This window comes from Antedon bifida, chromosome 7, assembly GCF_963402885.1.
Source record: "Antedon bifida chromosome 7, ecAntBifi1.1, whole genome shotgun sequence".
NCBI classification, from domain to species: domain Eukaryota; kingdom Metazoa; phylum Echinodermata; class Crinoidea; order Comatulida; family Antedonidae; genus Antedon; species Antedon bifida.
In genome coordinates, this window is record NC_136232.1 from 18,948,846 (window position 1) to 18,972,247 (window position 23,402).

At 32.6% G+C, this 23,402-nt stretch overlaps 2 protein-coding genes across 2 annotated transcripts; one reads left to right on the forward strand and one right to left on the reverse strand.

The window, feature by feature from the left end:
- The first annotated feature begins 452 nt into the window (after positions 1-452).
- On the forward strand, positions 453-23,108 carry LOC144848032 (archaemetzincin-2-like). Its single transcript, XM_078704697.1, has 4 exons — positions 453-1,378; positions 2,125-2,404; positions 2,624-2,695; positions 22,737-23,108. Exons 1-3 carry the CDS (start codon positions 581-583, stop codon positions 2,626-2,628), a joined length of 1,083 nt encoding a protein of 360 aa, XP_078560823.1. The 5' UTR covers positions 453-580; the 3' UTR covers positions 2,629-2,695; positions 22,737-23,108.
- Positions 3,004-20,573, reverse strand: LOC144848028 (A disintegrin and metalloproteinase with thrombospondin motifs 1-like). Its single transcript, XM_078704692.1, has 25 exons — positions 20,440-20,573; positions 18,505-18,565; positions 17,935-18,066; positions 16,766-16,911; positions 16,356-16,560; positions 13,600-13,715; positions 12,561-12,644; positions 12,077-12,201; positions 11,443-11,601; positions 11,030-11,164; positions 10,571-10,721; positions 9,928-10,023; positions 9,155-9,306; positions 8,599-8,662; positions 8,303-8,408; positions 8,007-8,152; positions 7,559-7,679; positions 7,378-7,455; positions 6,888-7,042; positions 6,438-6,722; positions 6,019-6,166; positions 5,688-5,875; positions 5,392-5,566; positions 4,728-4,918; positions 3,004-4,263 (listed from the first exon to the last, which is right to left on the reverse strand). Exons 1-25 carry the CDS (start codon positions 20,512-20,514, stop codon positions 3,910-3,912), a joined length of 3,648 nt encoding a protein of 1,215 aa, XP_078560818.1. The 5' UTR covers positions 20,515-20,573; the 3' UTR covers positions 3,004-3,909.
- Positions 23,109-23,402: the final 294 nt, after the last annotated feature.

Sequence of the window (23,402 nt, forward strand, 5' to 3'; positions counted from 1 at the left end):
GAAACAAACATTTAGGGACCATGACATCTAAAGCTCTGTCTACAATATCAAACTAGTATGGTAGTGATATGTCAAAATATAGTAGTGATATGACATCATCATGTCCATATATGGGCACATCACATTTTTTTGTCACATAAAGTTTGATAGTGTATACAGAGCTTTAGTTTCAATCATGTCAACTCTACACTACTACAGTAGAACTTCGTATCTTCGAGTGATGTAGACCCAACTTACTAGAAAGGGATCTCCCAAGAAAGCCGTTCCTGTGCAGAAAGATCTAATATTATTTAATTAGTACAGTTTAGTAATTAATTCGTTTTTAGTATATTTGAATGTGATTAATTAGTATTATTAGATATTATTCATACCTATTTATGTTCATACATTACCGATAACAAAGCATGTTGATTTAATAAAGAAAAGTTTAATATATTGGGCGCAAACTGAATAATTGATCTGGCAACGTATTTTGAAGATGGCCGCGAACATAAATGGTTCTGGTTGATGATTTACGCTTCATGTATTGACCCCTTTATTCGTAATTTCCAATGGTGTTGCTATAGAAACTTGATTTATTATGAGTTTGAAAACAGTAAGCAAGTCATCAGATAAAAAGAATGCACGATATTTGGTAGGAAAACTGAAAAACTTTGATCCAAGTTTGCAAGCCTATTTTATGCTATCGGCCTGTTGTTTGCGACCACGGCAGCTTCCGCCAGACCATTCGCCAGAATTGGGCCTAGGCCTAGGTACGGGGGATAAGATAGGGAAGGCTAGTGATAAAAATGATGTGCTGTTTATGCCACGTTGTGTTCCTGTTGTTGGTAGGCAGACATATCCAATGTGGAAAGGTGTAGTGTCTGGTTTAGGCTTAATTCGGAAATGGAAATTTCCTAAAACTTTAATGTTTTTACCTATAGAAATGTTGCCAGAATCAGTGAAGGAGTTTAAAATAGGAGATAAACCGTTATTGCAATGGCTGTGTGACTTTTTAAAAATATTTTTCTCTGAGATGAATGTTAATTTTGACACTAACTATGATTTATCACAAGTAAAGTTTACCACAAGATATCACAGTGTTACAGGCAAAAAACAAATTCTGGTTTCTGATTTGTACTCCAGTCTTCATTCATCATTTAACATCCCGAGATCAAATTATATTCTCGCCCTGACCTGGACTGATCTGTATCCAACAGAAGAGTTGAATTTTGTGCTAGGGGAGGCCTCGTACAGCTGTAGATGTGCAGTGTTCGGGTTTGGCAGGTATGAGCCTAAGTCATACGTAAGCACACCAGATGGTGACAATGCCAATAAAGGAATTACGGATGAAAACAAGTTAGCATTGGATGGTCAACTTTTATGGAAACTTATACGGGTAAAGTAGTAGTAAATTTACCGGTATCGCTTGAGTTAAAAAACTTTTGTTTTCATTTATATTGCTAGATTACTCTATATAGAGTACATAATGCCACAGAAAATTTATAAACAAAATATTAATACGTTATTATAGTAAAATATTCAATATAAATCTACTGTATAGATGTTTCACATTCAAATTTCTGATTGATAGACTGTTACAGTAATTTTACTAAAAAAACATTTCTGTTATAATTTACTGTATCCTTCCCATTTGATTGGTTAATTACAGTTTTGTGACATTTTGTTCAGTATTAATTAGTTGTTTGTAGGCCTACTGAATGAAAAAAAGTGATATTTAATGGTGATATTGAAACTGAGTCTGTAGCCTACAGTAGGGCCCTACTACTATGAACTTTTAGCTTTTTGTAAACATTGACATTTTGAGAATAATTTGCCATGCTCGAAAATTGCTTTGTGTGAGCCATCAAATGTACTCTGTATCCAAAATCAAAGCCATACAGTACCTTTTAAATGGCTTGGCCAACATCCTAAAGTTCGGCATTGATTTATAAAACTATGTAATGATTTGTGATTGTGATTTGTATTTTTAAAATTTAAATTCTACTCCGCCTTTTTAAATAGAACAGTCAATCTTCAACTCATGATATATTCTCACTATTAAACATGTAAAAACCGTTATAATTTGTATACTGATGCATGTATCAGACACTGACAGTACCTTAAATATGTTTTTTTTTTCAGGTTGCAAGCCATGAGACATGTCACCTTCTTGGATTGAATCACTGTTTATTCTTTGAATGTTCAATGAATGAGAGTAAGTCAGTGAAGGAAGCGCTCCACCAACCTCTTTTTCTTTGCCCAGTATGTCTACGCAAGCTTCACAAAAGTCTTGGCTTTGATATACGTCAACGGTATGCACAGCTCAGAGATTTCCTCCAGAATACAAACAACCACTATCAGAATGATAGTTTGCAAGCCAGTATACTCTGGCTAGATAGGTGCTTAGAAAAACTTCAAATTGGTTAGTTAAACAGCTAAATACCTCATGTTTTATGATAACTTATTGACTATTATAATTATACTATATTATTTTATATCATCGTCCACCGTTGTTTTAAAAAAAAACATTTGGTGCTGTTTGTTTTATTACTGTATACATTTTGTATACTCAATGTTGCACAATGAATGAAGATGATTTTACAGAAAGACAAAATATGAAGTTATTCATTTTACATTACAGGCTGATATAAAATCCAATATGAACAGCTAGCCATCAATTAAAGTTGATCCAATACTTAGCAAGAGAAATAAGGTGAATACTTTACAATATTCTATAACATCACATGTACTAACATCATTATCATTTTACCTTTTTCCGAAGTTATGTGAATTTTCTACCTTATTTTCCTATCAAATGACATTCAATGTGATTGTTCTCAGTAGTTTTACTGTTTGTAATCAACGGAAAAACTTGAAAAGTGAAAATTCGTGACACGTTTGTAGTTTAACTACCGCATAAGACATCTAAAATGTCTGCGCGTTTTTCTTATTTGTTTGTATGGATTTACAACTTTCTTCGTTCATTTCTTCTGTCCACAGCCACAGATACACTATACACACTTTGAAATTACAGTACTACTGTACATTACAGTTATTTATTGTTTATTTAAGCCAAGTTATATGACCCATCATTGTTTAGGTCGCAAAAATACTAAATCAACAAGAAATTAATAAATATAGTTTAGTGTTATATTAATACATGGTGCAATTTGTTTTTCATAGTTTGTATACAGTCCATACTGAAAATATGTTTAATATAACTTAAATATTTTTACTATACAAAATAATTCAACTACATGTTTTAAATAGATTACAATTGGCACAATAAGTGATTATATCTTATTTTATAATTTTTTAAAACATTATTTGATAATAATTTATATTCATAAATAGTAGTGTTGGTTTCTTACAAACTAAACATTATTTCACATTTAGGGCATACATTCATATGTATACTTGTTAGACTAAGTATTGATACATTTATTTATTTTATTTATGTATGTTATACATTAATGTACTGAAAATGAATCAATTTGAATTATGAGAGTTTTCGATGTACGCTATTGACGAATGTTTGTGGTTGGGGTAGAATAGAATGCATGTGAAAACAAAAGCATTAAAAGTTCATAAACTTTTGATTTACTGTACCTTTGGACACTGCTATATTCAGGGGACACCCCAATATTCAGAGGACACAACTATATTCAGAGGACACACCTATATTCAGAGGACACACCTATATTCAGAGGACACACCTATATTCAGAGGACACACCTATATTCAAGGCCCATATTAAAGAAACATCCAATTAAAGGGACAGCGTCTCTTGAAACGAACGAGAAATGTGAACATTAAGATCAACCATCAGGGATAGGGATTATCATTTGTAAACAAAGCGGTTTGTATTTCTTAGAATAAATAAACTTGACAATATAGCGATATAGTGTAGAATTCAAACTGCAGCAACTAAGCTTGTACGGCTTCTTCAGGCTTCATCTGGATGGTGACCACTTCATCTCCAAACCTGTCATTCGTATCAGCCTCTGGTGGTAACTTAACGTTATCTGCTTCTACTCCATTCAACGCTTCTTCTGGTTTCATCTGAATTTTAGCGACGTCGTCGCCAAGTTCCTTCAGTGTTGTTTCTATATCGGATCTCTTCTTGCGTCTTTTTAGGATTTTGTAAGATGCTTTGTATCCTTTAGCAGTGTTTGATCCATCGCTATGAAACAGGAGTTTGATCTCGCCTTGTAATTGCAAAACCATCTTTGATTGGGAACCACACAATTTGTAGCTTTGACCGTCTACACTTTGTGTAATCTGAAAATGAAAGAGCATGGTAAGGTAATCTATTTTTAAAGAATTAAGGCAAATCGCGTAGCTTGTCCAATGTAGAATCTGTCTCTATCCCCCACTGCACTCCGCGCTTTTTTGTAAAAATTGTCATAAGGAATAACATAGATTCTATATTACCGCTCGTCTGTGTAAATTGGCCTTTATACTCTGCAGTAGATGCGTACTAGTTACCCATATGTTTGTATGCCTTGTTTTCATGTCAGAAGAACTAAACACAAGGATATCGACTGAACAATTTCAGGTAAAATGAAACGAGGGTAATTCAAAATTAAACCGAACACATCTCGACAACTTATCTTTTTTCTCATATTATATACAGTATTTACAATTAAAAGCGTATGTTCATTTAGGAGTGCAGTAGTACTTCTCCAAGATATATGAACATTATCACCCCCAACCGGAATTTAAAGAGAGACTACGTAATTTACCTGCAAGTAATCATATTCACAAGTTGGTCCTCCCTCCTCGAGTTCAAATTCCTCAAAAGTAAGCTGAACAACTTGTGTGTCTTTAGCGTCGATGTTAGCTTTGCAGTGATCATTGTTGTCGTATTGTTTCGGGTAATTTGGTGACGAAATTGAACCACTGAATCCAGCCAGCATCATGTCACAGCTTGCCACTGTATTAGTAATGATGATATTAGTTATTGAATTAAACATGCATTTTCATTTGAATGCCTTTTCTGTTAATAGTATGGAGACAGGCAAATAATTATGAAGTACATTTCGGTATCAATGCACGTAGTACTGTATAAAAGCCTTTTGGAACAATACAATACTATACGTTTAGATTGTATCATATACCATTTAGTTACTGTATCGTAGCATACCGGTTGTGCAACCGTTAATTGTTAACGAGCTATTGTTTCAGGACGAAGATGGTAGTTTAACTTTGTGGAAGGTAGACGGAATTCTTACACGTTCCACTCATCACGGTTAAATTCCCGTGTTCTTAGTCTGCTGTCCAGAAACGAAAACTCCCTCGTTTATGTACGGTAAGATACTACAGTATCTGCCACTATTGTAGTCTAATACCCCTTATGTTGTAGTAGCATATAATTTCAAAAGAAGCCCGATAGGACTTGCCACTCACCATCTGCCAATGTTTCTTCTGCCTCAAAACTCTCATAGTCTGCTTGGAATCCCTTCTTACTCGTGCCTTTGTCGCTATGGAACTCTACTTTTACCATGTTAGTCTCCGACGTCCAGTGGAAGGGTGACCGAGAACCACAGAAGATAGCCTCTGTTCCCGATCCTTCATCTGTCAGCTATGAAAATTATAAAAATAATGTGTTAAAATAACAGATTGTTGCATACAAAACAATTCCCGTTGAAGCTAGCTAAAGTTAAATTTGATTGGTACAGACGTAACGTTTTTACGAAACTTACTCTGACGTAATCCTTCTGGCAGTTTCCAGAATTCTGCAATTTGAATACATTAAATAAGACTCGAACTCGACGACCACTCGTCACCCTGATCTTCGTCACACAGTCGGCGTTCGCCATGTATTTATTTGGGAAATTTGGTGAGCTGAACGATCCAGAGTTGTCCGTGTGTTTCATATTGCAGCCTTTAGCTAAAACATAAAGAAGTTTTTTACCAATTACTATCAAGTAACGACTGATACATTAATTGCATATTGCTCAGGAACCTCGGTCTCCATTTTGCATCTGGTTTTTCCTATTATTTCATGGCAAAAACGTACTCTAGACAACTTACTTGTACATACTGCCTTTGAGCATGTTTGCTGTTCGCCGTCAGGTTTTGTATCTAGATTGCATTCGGAGTCATCCAGTACTTTTTTATCGACCGGACTTTGACAAGTTACAATTCTGGTTTTAATGCCATCACCGCATGTCACAGAACACTACAGAATGAAGAAGAAGTAGGCAGCCTTTTAGTAGAGAACTATACATTCCACCCCATTAGTATAATTCAGAAGTTACTGTACACAGTGTGGTCGTAAACAAATATTTTTTGAAAGTAAAGAGGTAATATTTCCGTAGAGTGCCAGTATTCTTTTTCTATCATTCATGTTGGCAATGTAGAAACTCCATTTTATGACATTTACCCCACTCTTTTCATCCATTTAATTTAAACACTGTCTACCTGTAATCAACTGTTGATCCAAAATTTACCTGGCTATATTTTCCAATTGTCCACTGGTTCAGAGGACATGGTCCTTGGTCACATGGTCGCTGTTCAGCCGGCTCAACGTCATTACACATTGTTGTTGCTACTGGCTGTCCGTCTAATGTACAAGTGACGTCACGTGTCTCTTGACCTGAACCACAACTCTTCGAGCAAGTTGACCAAGAACCTGTAGTCCATTCTGGAGTTCCCGTGCTAGCCATCTGGTAGTATCTGAAGCCAGCATTTGGCTGTACGACATCGCCGTATTCTGAGCCGTATTGTTTGAAAACCTAACGTAGATATTCACAATAACTACATTTAATAGTTATATACTAAGGATATTAGTATATATATAATAATATTGTAAGTGCTGAGCCATAACTTATTTTATCATTTACATACGATCTGTGTTGATCTGCGATTTTCAATATAACAAAATTATTGTAGGTACGTACCAAAATTTCAATAACACCAGTGGTTGGTCCTTTGATAGTAAGGTAGTCAGGCTCGTCGTATGAATAGTAAAGTACGTCTGCGCCAGCTGACGTCAGACCTGAATACGTCCGCTCATTATTCTTACCAATGACCATCTCACCATTGAATTTTACACCTATTAACAATAATGATTGATACATTAATATCTTCTTTCCCAATATCATTTAACTCATAAAAACTGAATACACTTGACTGCGATTTTTCACTAAGAGTTTATCTAAAAGCATGAATAATGCATTCATGTGAATAATTATGGCATGAAGTAGGACATTATAGACACGCTATATTAACATGGACATGCATCAAGTAGGTTGTGTCAACAGTTTGATGCAAGCCAGTTCTTTGCCTGAATGGTATAGACGTTAGCTAATGAAACTGTTGGCCTTAGTTTAGAAACCTTTGACCACATTGTTGGATGTTTTAAATAGCGTTGTTAGAGATTATGCATACCTAGGAACGTATACTGTCCTCTGTCGATAGCAATAACGCTTGTTGCTCCAATTGGTACGGAAGCAACTTTGACGAATTCTAAAGAAAGATAAAAAGTAAATTGTCAATGCTAGTTTTAATCCTAATAATTGATTGAGTGGTATCACAGTAATTGTCTAATAATTTAAAAAAATATTCCTACCTCCAAACACACCAACAGTCTGAAGTCCAGTAGTAGAAGTGCATTTGCTGCCATCACCGTTGCAGATTCCACATCTATCAAACTCGGCTGTAGAATGTAATTTCCCATCACATCCAACATTCTATAAAAATGGACTTATATTAATACTGAAATATTCGTGCAGAGGGGAAAAATAATTTCATTCGATGAAAATGTCATTTTTACTGGGCTTCGCCTTGTGAAAATATAGTCTTTCATCTTTCACCGCATAATTTCTATAATATTACCATCATATTAAACAAACACATACTAACCAACTACCTTTTCATGGAGAGTTTCACTGCATTTTCATTAGAGTTTCCGATTTCCGACCACCTAGGCCTTACGAATGTTTGTTGGTCTTGAATTATAATATAGTTTGTCGCAAATCAAAAGGTCAAAGTTATTGAAATGATTGTATTTTACTTACTTCACAACGACCTGAAATGCACATCTTATACGCATTGTAAGTGTCGTTAAAATCGCATCGGGAACCATCGATGAACTGTCCAAATTCAAGTGAGTAGATTGTCGTTCCTTCTATTCGTGCACAATTAAGTTTACAGAAACTATCGACTGTATAAAAAAACAAACATTAACATAATTAGCTCGGTAAATCTGTAAAACTACGTCAAAGGTACCTATTGTAAGTCAATATATTTTTTTTAAATGGTTTTGTTTTATATAGCATGTCGTACATTTTTTATTGAAAAATACCCTACTTACAGCTATAAAAATAATTCGGTTGCCATTCAAAGCCTTCTCCAGAAGGATGGTCACTCTGTTTGGCGCATTGCTCTTGTACAAATGCAAGCTGTGAGGTTTCACAATTCTAGACATAAAAAACAGTAATAAAAGTAAAATTTAGTTCTGTTAACACCAAGCCCGGTCCAGTCATAAGCGAGACTCTGTGATTCATGAAACATATTTTGTATTCAAGTATACTTAAAGCTCTGTCTGTTGTCACAGTGTAGACAGATCTTAGCAAGATGATTAATATTAATATTGTTGTAAAAATTTACCTGTAAATTGCAAACGTCCAGTTTAACTGCATTTCCCTCACAGACTTTTCCACCAAATGCTGGCCTACAAAACAAAAGTAGTACATATTTTCACTACACCTAAAGAAATGTTGAAGAACCAAGAGTTCACATTATTATTTGTCGTGAATCTTTCTCCTACTTCTCGTTGTGTCATAATTATTTAGATCGTTTGTTTAAGTTCCTATACAGATAGGAACCATTGCAATCAAGAAGTGTATGTGTGTACTGTACATGCATAATGTGTACGTACTACTGTATGTGCGCTTGTTCTGTTGTGCGTGTGTGTGAGCACATGTAATTCACTTTGATTTGTTTAAATAACAGACTTCTCTATAATCTAATTAGCCCATTCAGTTACAATATTTCCGGGAAAGGTAATTAAATTTTGTTACGATTTTCCAAGACCACAATGGAAATAATTGTTTGATTTATAATATCACAAAATACGGGATAAAAATTCAAAACATATTCAGATTAATAATGCGTAATATTGTTATTGTATTTGGAAACCAATGGTAATATTGTTTGAACTTACGGTGGATTATCACATCGACGAGTTTTACTCCGCACACCGCCACCACACGATCGGGAGCATTGGGTCCACTCATTGTCATAACCTGACCAACCACCGTCCACGGCTTCGGGACCGTCAGACCCAAAATCGGTACATACTCCTTTGCGACACCACTAGATTGTGTAAAACACATTAGAAGAAATAATATATACAACTAGAACCCTTAGTAACACTATGTTGACTTATCATTCAATGTCAAAGTTATATCCAAATATTTACATTCGCTAAATATATTATTACCTTTCAGTACGGTAGGCCTACGCCGATTTTTTTTTCTTTTGTGGTTACCCACCACCTTTATTCATTCAACGTTTCATAAACAATAATTACAGAATCTCTGTACATTTTCTCCATTGTTCATAAGCCGAAATGTTTGTATTATCAGACACTAATAGCCACATTCGTTACTATATATTGGTATGGTGTGTGTACATAATAATAACAAAGTACCAATACATGTCAATTATAAGTAATAATAATAATGATTAGATAGTATAGTATATTGACTAAAATGTCATATTAATATAACATTCAAAGGACATATTAAATGTGGAAGACAAGGAAATGTATCGAATTATAATATTCTGTAGAGATTATTATAACCGTCAGGTTGTCGGCATAATAAAGTATTGACATTGCTGTTGAAATACAACATAAACTAGATGTTAATTATAAACAATGTATTGATGTGTAATATGGAATAAATACAAGTTTTGAAGAAAGTCTAGGCCTACCTTTCCCGGAAGACATTCTGAGCCTTCGAGCATCGGTGTTCCCATAGTAAAACATTCATTTCCAGGCCTCATACACCAGAGCATATTGCAATCGCCCTATAGAAAATATTTTTTGTTTGTAAAGCTCTGTGTACACTATCAAGCTAGTTTGAAACAAAGTGTGATGTGCCCAAAGATGATAGTGATATGCCCAAATATGGTAGTGATATGGCATCATCATGTCCATGGGCACATCACATTTTATTTTGTCACATAAGGTTTGATAGACAAAGCTTAAAGAACGTAAAGTTCTGTATTATATTGACATAACGCATGCGTGTTAAGTTTTAATTTTAAAAATAATGATATTTACAAATGCCTACAGTATTCATTTATTTATTTTAACTAGTTAGTCAGATAATAAAATAAAACTTTAAAATTCAACATGTTTAAACATGTAATTTGTATAATATTCAAAAATAAATTTCGTAATGAATTATGTAATTAACAAATACATATACTAATACATAATAATAAACTGAATGTAAAAGAGACAAATTTAACTCAGTCTAATACTACTGTTTTAAAGTGCATGATTTTATGTTTGTGGTTTTTTTTAATATTTTCTAAAAAGTATACTTAATTGTTATATTTTTTTTATTACCTTTTTGAAACTACATTCCCCAACACTGTCTTCAAATGTGAATTTGCATTGCTCATCGGTACTAAAAACTTGACCCGGTAAACGATCATTCAAAGAGATATCGAATATTTTTCCTTGACTCTGGTTGTCTAAGCAGTTGACGTCTCGTTCCCTGAGTTTAAACATAACATTTAATTAAACTACACACTTACTAATAAGGGATTCGTTATTTCTAGGCCTCCACTGATAATTGTACACATTTAAGCGGAAACTCCACGGAACCATGCCTTCCCCACTCCGCCTTAGCTATATCACTTACAATATGGTAATACACTGTGGTTTCATAATTACCATCAAAATAAGAAATCTAAGATCAAATTTAAATAACCAAATGGAAAAACTCAACTTTTGCCAAACCATTTGGAACTATAGTCTCTCCTCTCCCTCCCAACTGAACTACCTCTATTAAATATAACTTACTGGAGGTAACTTTTAATATAGTCGGCACTACAAGTTGACCATTGCATTCCCTCTAGACCTTGTGCTGTTATTGACGCCATTAGATTCTTATTTGATGGACAATCATTAAATTCGCCGTCGTGTTTCATTCCAAGACTATTAACAACAAAAACGTATAGTTTAACAAGTTTTACCAATCATTCACATCCATGAATGTGCTTGTTTTCTCCAATTTACACGTTCGTTGATTAATGATATTTTACTAATGGCAATACTTATGATAAAAGCGTTGATGATAGCATTGTTAATGTTCATTGTATAATTCGATAAACAACACAACTCTTCCATGTAAAAGGTTTTCATGCATAAATAAATGCTTTAAAAATATCTTTAAAATTGCCAATTATTTTTAAAGTGAACATATCATGCCTTACTTGTGTCCCATTTCGTGCGCTATCGTTGTGGCGGTTCCAAGTCCAGTATCTTCGTTGATAGAGCATCGGTTATCAGGTTTGCAAGCGACGCCTACTCCGGCAAGTCCGGTGGTTGCGGAGTTGATCGTACCATCTTCCGTAACTCGATACAAGTTGGTTCTAAAATTTAACAAGAATGTACCATATTTAATAAATACTAGTAATCTAGTTTTCTTAATATCAACATGTTTACAATTTTCGTAAATACTTTCCTATTAAGACAGACCCCATTAAAACTTTACTTCCAAGTATTGCGTTATAAATATAAAAATACATAATATATAATATTAAAAATAGAGACTTCACTTGTATTCTTTGATCTATAAATGCTACTTTTGAGTCAATTGACCAAAACATGTCTTCGTTTTTCATTAAAGTAGTATTTTATTTCCAAATGTATATTTGGTAGATAAACCCTAATTATTATAAAATTTACATTTCATATATAGACAAATTTGGGATAAATGGTCAATGAAAGTGATACAGTAATATCATCAAGATTCAAATAAGAAATAAATCTAAATTTCTGAGGAGAAAAAAAATGCAGTTCTTTTATCAAAGTATGGCATCTCTGTTTTGTACGAGTTACCGGTACCTTGTAACAATGGCAGCAACATCCGGGTTAAGTGATTTGTATCTGTTGAGATGCCATTCGCAGAATGATTTAAGTGAATCGTGAGCTTCTAAACCATTTTCGTCCTCTTTCAAAGCCGGTCCATCCTACAGTAAAGAATCAAGCGAAACACTACATGCATAATGTGTCTGAGAAAACATCATGAATACTAGACATTATTTTTTATGTTAAAAAATTACAATATGGCCGAATTATTTCCTAAATAAAACTGAAATCACTTTAAATATTATCTCCCAGTGAGTAAAACATCATCGAAGAAAGACTTGAGGTCCACCTGAATTCTATTACCATTCAACCATACAGCAGAAAACGTTTGACACAACCTGGTCGATGGTTATATAGCACCACCTTAGTGTGTTAATTATGTCATAATTAATATCATGAATTATTCATGATTTCTGCCTCAAACGTCCAGATTAATTATTAGTAAATATATTTTACTTACGCTTTCATTTTCAATGACGACAAATCGGATAACTGTTAATGTCATGTCAATACCAATGCTGTTTTGTTCAAACAGTGATACCACCTAAATTTAAGAACAACATTTTAAAAATAGTATTTTTTAGTTAAAATCAAAAATGTGAGGCATTTGATGAATATACAAACTGCCTTAAAATACCGTGACGACAAATCTATAACTTATACGTCACACTTGCCATCAGATTGTTTGTTGTCCGCTCACCTGTTTTTTATCATGCTAATTATTGCCTCATTTAAATACAACCCGTGTTATTGGTATATAAGTACTCTAGGCGTTGATTTCAGTTCTGATGATTTTGATTTTAAATTTAAAGTTTGGTTTGGTGGTATCATGATAGTATTTTTTGTATGAAAAATTATCTATAGGCCTATATAGGCCTATTAATTCATTCATTCATCTTCATCCCCGATTCTGATGAAAGAATCGTAGTTTAATATGTAAGCAAATATTTGTCATTTTAATTGTGTATAAATTATACTATTACATTTCCTGAACCGAATTATAATTTTATTAGGTTATAAACTTGGTAATCAATATTATTAACATAACTTTAACCTATATTTTGCGGTTTTTATGGTAATATCATTACTTATAAGGTGGTAAAATTCGTTTGTAGGCGTAATATATTTTCCCCATTCTATCTTAAATTTTGTTCATTAGTCGAATTAAATTGGTTGTATAATGGTGCAATTAGCAAAATAATGATTTTCTTAACAAGTTTTAAGTTTTTTAGAATCGGTAAAGTTCTTTGTATTGTGTCATCAAGTGTGATAAAAACGTCATAAGAATAGTAAAAAACCCTGTAGAGGATAAACCCATACATTTAAACAGTTTTTGCAATTGCTTCTAAATGATATAATGTAGCCCGAATTCTTGTAGGCATACTTCAGAAGATTATGTCGTCCTAAAGCGTGACCGTGAATAACCTAAAGTCATTTAAAATATTTTTATAGCCTAAAATCTTGCATTAATAACGTCATTTATTATCATAATTACTTACAATATTCATAATAACTTGAAGATATTTTTCCAGATCATCTCCATAATGGCTAAACATCGTATATCCAGCTGTCAGTAGCACTTCCAAATTCTTTTTTCCGGTTGTAAGTTGTGCAGCTATACATTAATGTTTAAATAAAAATAATATTATCACTTTATAATAACAAAGTACACATACCTCAACAATATAACTAACAAAATATTATCTTAATGATGTATTGTCCCCGAAAACATGAAAATAAAGATGAATAAACAAATGTATTAGCCATACACTGGCAATAGGGTTGGTTGAATCTGTCATTATAAGGACTTTATTTGTCCATTATAGGTGTTTTTTCTGTCGATTATAGGTGTTATGGGCGCGTGTTGTTGTCCAAAATAGGGACTTTCCATATAAGGACTGTCCATCATGGGGACTTTTGGGGAACAGCACCGTGCACTGTGCGTCGTTCTACACTGGAGTATTTGGGAGTAATTGAGAACAAGAATGATGATAGTTGAGGCGGATATCGTTGCTAGTGTCCTTAATAATTAGGAATATTGCCAGATAATTCATTTGTTTGTTAAATTGTGATATTATTTGGAATTCAACCCACTTGTGATGCTTTTAATAGTGATGGTCTCATTGTTTGAACAGATATAATATAATGATAGAAACTCATGTTGATATTTCCAGCAAACACTTTCAATGTGTAATCAGCCTCTTTCACATTTACCCTTTATTAATTCGGCCAATACTAATTTCAAAGTAAACTTACTATCACGTGATTAACTGTCGATCGATCCATGGTGTATGAATTAAATTCCCATATAGTAAGTACTGTATGTATTGTATTTGAAGTATCGATGTGTTACAAATGGCGGTTGTAGTTGATTAGACAACGTCAAATAACCTTCTCATCAAAACACGAACTTTACATATGTTTCAAAGCTTTAATATTGTACATCTTGTAACTTATTAACGTGTTTATAGTACTAAACCATCAGCTGATTATGTAATAATTTGCCATGTAACCCAATTGTCTCCTTTTCGCAATGATGATTTTATAAGGTTATCACATTCATGTTTTTATATTGGCACAGGTTTAATGTAGAACTACTACAGAAATAATATCGATGAGTTTCTAAATGAGGGAATTTTTGTATTAATTCTAAAAATCATTGTTTCAATGAGTGGATGTGTTATATTGACTGTCTTCTTTTTAGTCGCGTGGACGCGACTCAGTAGTTCACTCTGTCGGTCGGTCGGTCTGTCTGTCGGTCCGGTATCACTATGCGTTTTATCGCTTTTCTGTACTTTTTGAACCGTTTTGATGTACAGACAAGTTTTAAAGTACATTACTTTTTGAAAGTTCATTTTTTTCTGAGAGCACGCGACTTATGGCTGTTGGCCTTGTTGTAAAGATCTTACAATTACAGAAAAATATTTTCTTCTGTAAGATCCATGTTGCTTGTTTATGATTTTGTTACATAAATGTGAACTTGTATAAAACAAGTAATATATTTGTTTTATTGTAAGTCTTATTCACATTGACAAGGATTACGGTAAATGAATCACTGTCCTATCATAAGTGGTAATCAATCCCCTGACACAAGGGTTTTTTTCGTGAACACCTTCTACCGGTCCAGTGGAATATTTCCAGTCAATCTCATGATAATAATAATGTTATATTATCCCCATTCAACTCAGAAAAAGTCATTATTATTGATATCAAAGGCAGGCAATGGGCCTAGATTGCCAGGCAATGGGCCTAGATTGCCAGGCAATGGGCCTAGATTGCCAGGCAATGGGCCTAGATTGCCAGGCAATGGGCCTAGATTGCCAGGCAATGGGCCTAGATTGCCATCTTTGTAGACCTACTGTATTATAGAATCGGGTATGTGCTGTCTAGCATACAATGTCGTCACCCGGCTTAATCTTTTTACGTAGCGGTAAAAATCAACGCTTTTTTTTATTGCTTTAATTATAATGCCTCCACTTTGCTAGTTTAAATGTGTTGATATACGCACTGTTGACGTCTAAACTTCAATAAATATGCCAATAAACAAAGTTAATTTTTGCATAATAAACCGGATTAAGATAACTGTCATCAAAAAAATTGTGTTTGTTTTTAATGATCCACATGGCATTGATATGTGAATAAATAATCGTTACATTCGGCATGGTTAACACATATGAAGTGTTCTTTGAGGGTAGAGTTTTCCAAAGATATTTACGTTAATCTTAATTTGAAGATCAGTGGAGCCAACCTCCAGAACGCGATAATTTCTTAATGAACTTTTTGACGTACAGTATAAATAATACAGATTATTCCAAAACAATAGTGTTGAGCCACACATTTGATGTTTATGATATCATAATGCTATAATGCAAATGAATAGAAAATAATAGTGTGATTGAGAGTACAGTAGAACTCTTAGAACACCGCCTAGGGAACACCTTTCTGTGAAACTAATGAGGTGCAATTAGGCCTGTATTGTGTTTTAACACTACGACACTTGGGGACAGATGAATAAGGGTTCCCTTAATAGAGGTCCTTCTTATGAAGTTTGTTGACAATTTTCTTTTTGTTGTGTCAACATTGGAATTATTATACAGTTGACTTTCACGATTCATTACGGTATATATTTCATCATCAGAAGTATTATATAGAATTAATTTTGCCCTTAAATTTAAAGTTAGGCTTAGACATTTTGTTTTTTTTTCCGAGTCTGATATTATTAACATATTTTGTTTTTCGTTATATCAATACTTACGTGCAATCATGGTATCTAAGCCCCTTGTTTTTAGGGTTATATCCCTTTCGTCTTGTTTCGTCACACCGCATGTCTGTTCTGGGACGTGACGTGTGAACACCACGTGCGTCGTCTCGTCTTGCGTATCAGCGTTCCTTCGTCGTCGATGTTCTGGTCTGAGTGGCTTGATGAAATAACTATTCTCAGCCGTATTCACCATTCCTTCCTAAACAGGACAATAATACAGTTCAGTAATTTAGATATTTTAATGAAAAAAGCCTATACAACATCCTCAGAAATGACATTCCAATGATGGAATTATGTACCATCGGCTTTACTGTGTAGCTATATAAATTAATATGATGTTATTATTCTATGACATTATAAATATCGCTAATATAACTTTCGAATCGGCCGCTTTATCAACGTACCAGACCATTACATGTACTGACGGCGGAAATGGAATTATTATGGTTTGCAGACGACCCGACATAGTAACAGTCTGTGTTCTTAGGTTTGTGTAGTGTGCTTCCATTGGCGCCAATTCTCTCAATTACAAAGTCACTCGAAAATACATCTAATAAAAAACAAGAGAAAACGTCACCTATATTAGCGGAAACATTTATAGTTTATGGTTCGTTGTATGTGTCATAATGTTATTCAAAATGACATAAATACTTCTGAAAATGAAACATTAAAACATTTTTAGATACTATCGACACTACTTGACAGGATAGGTTCTTTAAAATGGTACATTAAACATATTCTTGACGTGACGGAATAATTAGTTCAGAGAAAACGGATTTGATATAAAGGAATTTTGGAAATCGGCTTATCAACAAGACATAACGCAATATGGAAAAACACCTCGTTCATTATTCAACTATTATGAGAATCATTTAAAAAAATAAATAGCACAATATTTACATAAACAAATGGTAGCTTCATTTTCTTGATGTAAAGTTTGTTATAGGCCTATATTGTCCGTTTTAATATCAATTCAAATTAATGTATTTTTTTTAATCTCGTAGATTAGTTTTTATGTTTCATTTGGTCAAAATGGTGTATTCTGTAATTAGGTAGATTTTTACGTGTGTATCTTTCTATTAACAAGATGTTTATTACTTTCAATTTCAAATTTTTACTTTTAATTTAAGAAAATACGTCTACTTTTCTTTTGAATGAAGAAATGATTAATCTTAAGTTATAGTCTATTATTTTTTGTAATAGGGCCAATTGCTCATATATAATTGAATAAATTCCCTGAAAAGAAAGCTGAGAACTCATTTAAACTTATTGGGTAAATCTGATTTTGTTTTTTGTTTTTTTTTTGTATTTTTCTCTTGGATGAACCGTTTTATTGTCAAATTTGTTGTATCTAGTTTTTTTTTTAAATAAATCAATAATAAAGTTCGTGTAGGCCTACTCAATACACAGAAAAACATTAATACTTGAAGTTCTTTTTCAAAATTGAATTTGAAAATGTCAACTAATAAACACGAATATGACGTAAATTGTAATGTATAATAGTTATTATTAGCACTAATTGACAAGAACCAGTATATGCGTGTTAAAATAATCAAATCATAATATTACTTACTTAAATTCAACTGTAAATTGAGATGGAACTTTTCTCCGAGTGCGTTGAAAGAATAAGTAGCGGTGGCTTCAACTGATCGTTTGTTGATTCCCGTATCGCGTCGAGTTACAGATGTAATGTCATATCCAGAAACTTAGAAAGAGAAAATAGTTAATTAATTATTGATACAATTTAGGAGTGTTGTTATTCAGACGTGGCAAGAATTGGTCAAATATAAAGATGTCAAACAAAAAAAATACATGAAAATGAAGATTAATTAAAAAAAAAAAGACCTTGAATAGGCCATTTCGCAGGTTAATCAAGTCGATTACTTCCGTTGGAAAAAAATATCAAAATATTATGTTTTCAATTATAACAAGAGAAAACAAACGGTTAAATTCAACCAAAAACCCATTTATTTTTTTGTTTTAATATAGTTAAATAAAGTTTGTTCAGGTAAATATAAATGTATTCAATACTTTATGTGACATTAAAAAGGCATAATAAACAAAAACATTATTTTTGCAGGAGGACAATATATCTTTAAAGGCTTGCAAGAATTGGTCTACAATCCACAAGAAACCGTCTTACCTTGAGAATGTTCTATTGTTCCAAAATAGTGAAATAGGTCATCTTTGGTTAGATCCTGAATCTGAAAAAATAGGAAATTAACATTAGTCCTAGTAGTGAAAAAAATGACATATGATATTGAACAATCATCTGGTCTACAGGGATAATAAACCAAACAAATGAATTGAATCCTTTTGCTTTAATCGATAGTGGGATTAATCGATAGAGATGACCAATCAATAACGATATCAATTGATAGAAATGATTAATCGATAGTGGTGATTAATCAATATTGGGATTAATCGATAGCGGTTATTAATCGATATCAGTGACTAAAGACTAAAAAATTGTGAGAATCAATCTATAAAGATTATTAATCGATAGCGATAATCAATCGATAGCGGAGATTAATCGATAGCGGAGAATAATCAATAGCGGAGATTAATCAATAGTGAAGATTAACACGATATCGATAAAGAATCGATTTAATTTTAAGCCCGAGTGGGAGATATGAAGTTATCATAAGGTTGATAAATATTTCGATAAATAGAATAGGCCTAAGTGACCATATAAATTTACAATGTTATCAACATTTTAACTTGTAACAAAATATAGTATTTGGACTTAAATTGCAAATATTATTTATACTAAAAATAAGATCATGTCATTATTAAGCCAAATGTTATAGTTTTCATAATTTTTTTAACTGTCATAATGTAAGAGTTGACACATATATTACGATAATATGACTTGTTTATCACAGCTCATTAAACAACCGTTTTGAGCTCGTTACATTTTAAAATCCTAAATCTCTTCACATTCCGATCCAGTCTGTAATTATTGATGTAGGTCTAAACTGTCACATAACTCTCTACACTCTATGTATACAATTTTCCAGTATCATAGGTAATTTATAGTGTGTATATGTATCACATGTGACGACTGTATCATACGTTATTAATTAACCTTAGTCTAATATTAATTCTTCAATTATGTAATTTTACGTAATGTTGTGATATACATTGCAGCTAATAGGCCTACAACCTTTAGAAATTTCGATTTATTATATTTTTAAAACTAAATTTAAATAATAACTAATTATAACAAACAAATCTATAACTCAGGTGTCACACTTGCCATATGATTGTTTGTTGCCTACATTCCTCGTTGTTTTATTATGCTAATTACTTACTTATTTACATTCAACTTGTCCTATTGGTATATAAGCACTCTAGGCGTTGTTTACTGTTCTGACGATGAGATGTCACATTTTAAGGCAGTTTGCCTTTTTATTAAATGCCTCGCTATAGTCATTTTAACTCGTAAGTTTGGTGGTATTATTTATGATTTATATAATAAACACATAATTAGGTATCCCTATCTCTTATTACACAGTTTATTTTCATCGAACTTTTTTTTTAAAAGAAAAGAAATATGGACTAATCTTGAAAATTAAAATATATAAATGGATAAATATTAATGATAGGCCTTAAGCTCTGTCTCGACAATCAAACCTTATGTTACAAAAAAATGTGATGTGCCCATATATGGACATCACATCACTACCGTATTTTGGGCATATCACTATCATATTTGGATACATCGCACTTTTTTTCAAACTAATTTGATAGTGTAGACAGAGCTTAATGCATTTTGTCCATAAATGCATGTCACTAAACTCAAAACTGTCAAAAGTTGGGCAACATTATCACCTACATTTCGGACTTTTTTTTTTTCCGGAAGTTTTTGGAAAAAAAACCAGTAAAAGCAGCAGCAGATATAAACTACTTAAACTAAAAACTGTTTATATTATATATTTATGTTTTTCTTAGAGGGGAGAGAAAGGGTTAGGTTGCGGAACAAAAGAAGCCTTATTCTTGCTTTGCTTTAAAACACATTTACACAATGTAGAGAAATATCTTTCCATCTATCTATATAATTGTTAGGCTTACTTACCTTAAAACTATTTGCACGTAAGATAAATATAGACAAAGCCAATAATAACAACGCCTGCAGTGAATCCATCATCATTTTACTGGTATATTGTATTCTCTATAATAAACTGTCAACAATGCGATATTTCCAGTTCTACACGATTTGAAAAAGAGGTGGCGTTTATATTGGCATTGAAGCGGCGTATCACAGGCAAACTCATCTTCCGTCAACTTCCGATTTTTCCCTCCATAAGCATGTGTGCTTAAGTCCAACCCACAGAAAAGTCGATGAACTATTATCTGTGCATAAGGTCAACGTTAAATTGTCTTATACGTTCAAATATGAGGCTCTGTGTGATATTATACCGGTAACAGTGTGAGGATGCGCCATTGCTTTATACAGACCATATGGGTAGTTCATCATAATTTTAACTTTTAATATAAAAATGAGATAAATTTAACCAATCATGGTATTTATATAACAAGAGTTTAGATTGCATTCCCGACGGTACGCTATATTACTTAACCGTAATAATTATAGTAAAGCTTATCATATTGTAATTGTGTTTCTATATTATTTTCGTTGACCATTACGTAATATCTCATTGCGATTAGTATGTATTATATTATAAACTTAAATATAATTCGGGTAATATGGGTAATGTTATTAGACTAAAACCAAAATTTAGTGGAATTAAGGTACTAATAAGGCTGTGTAGTGAACGACAGTACGTGTCCTACCTGTACCAAGACCATTCGACTGCAGCAGTTGAATTGTTTTCTTTTAATGATTAAACACGCTGTGTAATGTATTTTTTAATGAAGTATATTACATCGATTTACTTTATTATTAAAGGGATAATAAATCATTGTTTTATTATTTTCGATAATTTTAGTAACATTTTACATGATTTGTGGTACTTTTTTGGAGGGTGATGTCAAACAGTTTTATACCTTATTGGACACACATCACATTTTATTTATTTTGATTAAAATGAAATTATTTAAATATTTTAATTTTACCTGACGGTTTAAAGATGAGTCATTTAGTAATGCTGTACTGTTTACCACATATTCTTTGAATCATTGCAGTGGAGTTGTTACTTTGGGGTTTCTTTTGGATTAGTCCAGGTTATTACTAAAAATGGCCATACACTCACTTCTATCCTATTATTCATATTTAAGCCTATACTTCCCTTACCAATAGCTATTTTCATTGGTTTATTGGAGTTTCTATTGGTGTTGTCAGGCTAAGTGGGTGTTGACATTCTAATCTGTGGGATTTCTGTCCGGCTTGCTCGATGACTAGTTGTATATTGTGTGGAAAAGGATAAGGAGAGTGGCCTACGTTTTGGAATATCTGAAACTTGTTCGTCATTGATCTTTGCGTAAAATGTGCGTTTTTTTGTCACCGTTGTGGTTAGCATTAAGTGTAACTGGATTATATATCAAACGCAAGAGTATATATGTCTGTTTGTATGTCCGTGGTTTTCCCTTGAATTCGGTATTAGTTACATTGTGACAGTTTTCAATGTAAAAACATGAAAAATTAAGATTAATTAAATCAGACTTTGAATAGTAGTAGTTTTAATCAAGTTAATCACTTCAATAGAAAAAAAACCCGAAAAAATAATGTTTTCACATATAAAATGACAAAATAAACGGTAAAATTCAACCAAAAATCCATTGGCTGGCAGCCAATTTGACAATTTCTTTGCTTTAAATTACATTTTTTTCAGGCAAATTCATTTTTTTCGATCTAATTTGTTGTCAAAGTGGATAACTATTATGTTACATTAAAATGGAATATTCAAAAATTTTTTTTTTAAGAATGATTTTTTCAGGAGGACAATACACCTTTAAATAAAGACATCTAATGTATTGTTTCCATTAATTATGTTTATTGATAGTTCCAAGGAAATAATTATTTACAAAATTGAAATTTGAAAATCATTCTCATTTTTGTATTTCCTGTTGGATGCGCAAATGGAGATATTTGAAGTTTTCTTACTTTACTTTCGCTAAAGTTGAATAAGAACAACTTGTAATTGTCCTTTAGATTTGTAGACATTTTGTTTGGAATAAGTTGGAAATAAGGCACAAAAGGCTGTAGCCTATGTTGACACTATAAAAAAGACAACACATTTTGTCTCTCTATCTTTAAATTTTATTAAAAAAGTGAAAATCATATCAGAGAAAACAAGCAAATAAACGAAAATGTTTATAAACATTACGTATTTAGCGGATAACATCATGCTTAATTAACGTTTGTGATGAGCTGAAAAGACTTGTATTTCAGCAATTCTATTGTTTTTTCAGATTAGCAAGAAACAATTGAAATGAATGCAGTGGTAATATCAAGGAATCAACGTAATCTCATTCTTTCCTGGATATAGGTATGAGTTTTGTCCGTAAATATAAAGCGGAAACTATTTATATTCACGCCTTAACACCGATTACTATATCCGTATATTATTATTAGTTTCCTGAATTATTCAATTCAACAAGGTTGGAATAGGCCTACTTGAGCCGTCCAAATAAATAGAAATCCAAATACCATAAAATGTCTTCATATCAAGCAGAAGAATCTGGATTCAAATCTTGTTCGGCGGCTTTATTCCTCATCTTAAACGTTAAAACAATTATTATTTTTATGCCTGTAAATTTATATAATTATAAATATTTTTTAACAAATTACTCCTAATAATGTATTGTGTATTTTTATTGTCTGTCTTACTCTATTTGTTTACACATTTTAATTGCGCATGAACCTTTGATTTTGAACCCATGGGCGGATCCAAAATAAAATACCTTGACGCAACGAACTGAGACGCAAGGCAAGCGAATTGACCAATGAAAAGCGACACTTCCAATAGTCCGTCGCTTGAGACATCTGATAAATAACTAATCTTCTCGTCACGCAGACGTATAGATGATCCTTGACCAATTGTCTGGCTTTTTTTAAAAACTAAATCTGTTACAATT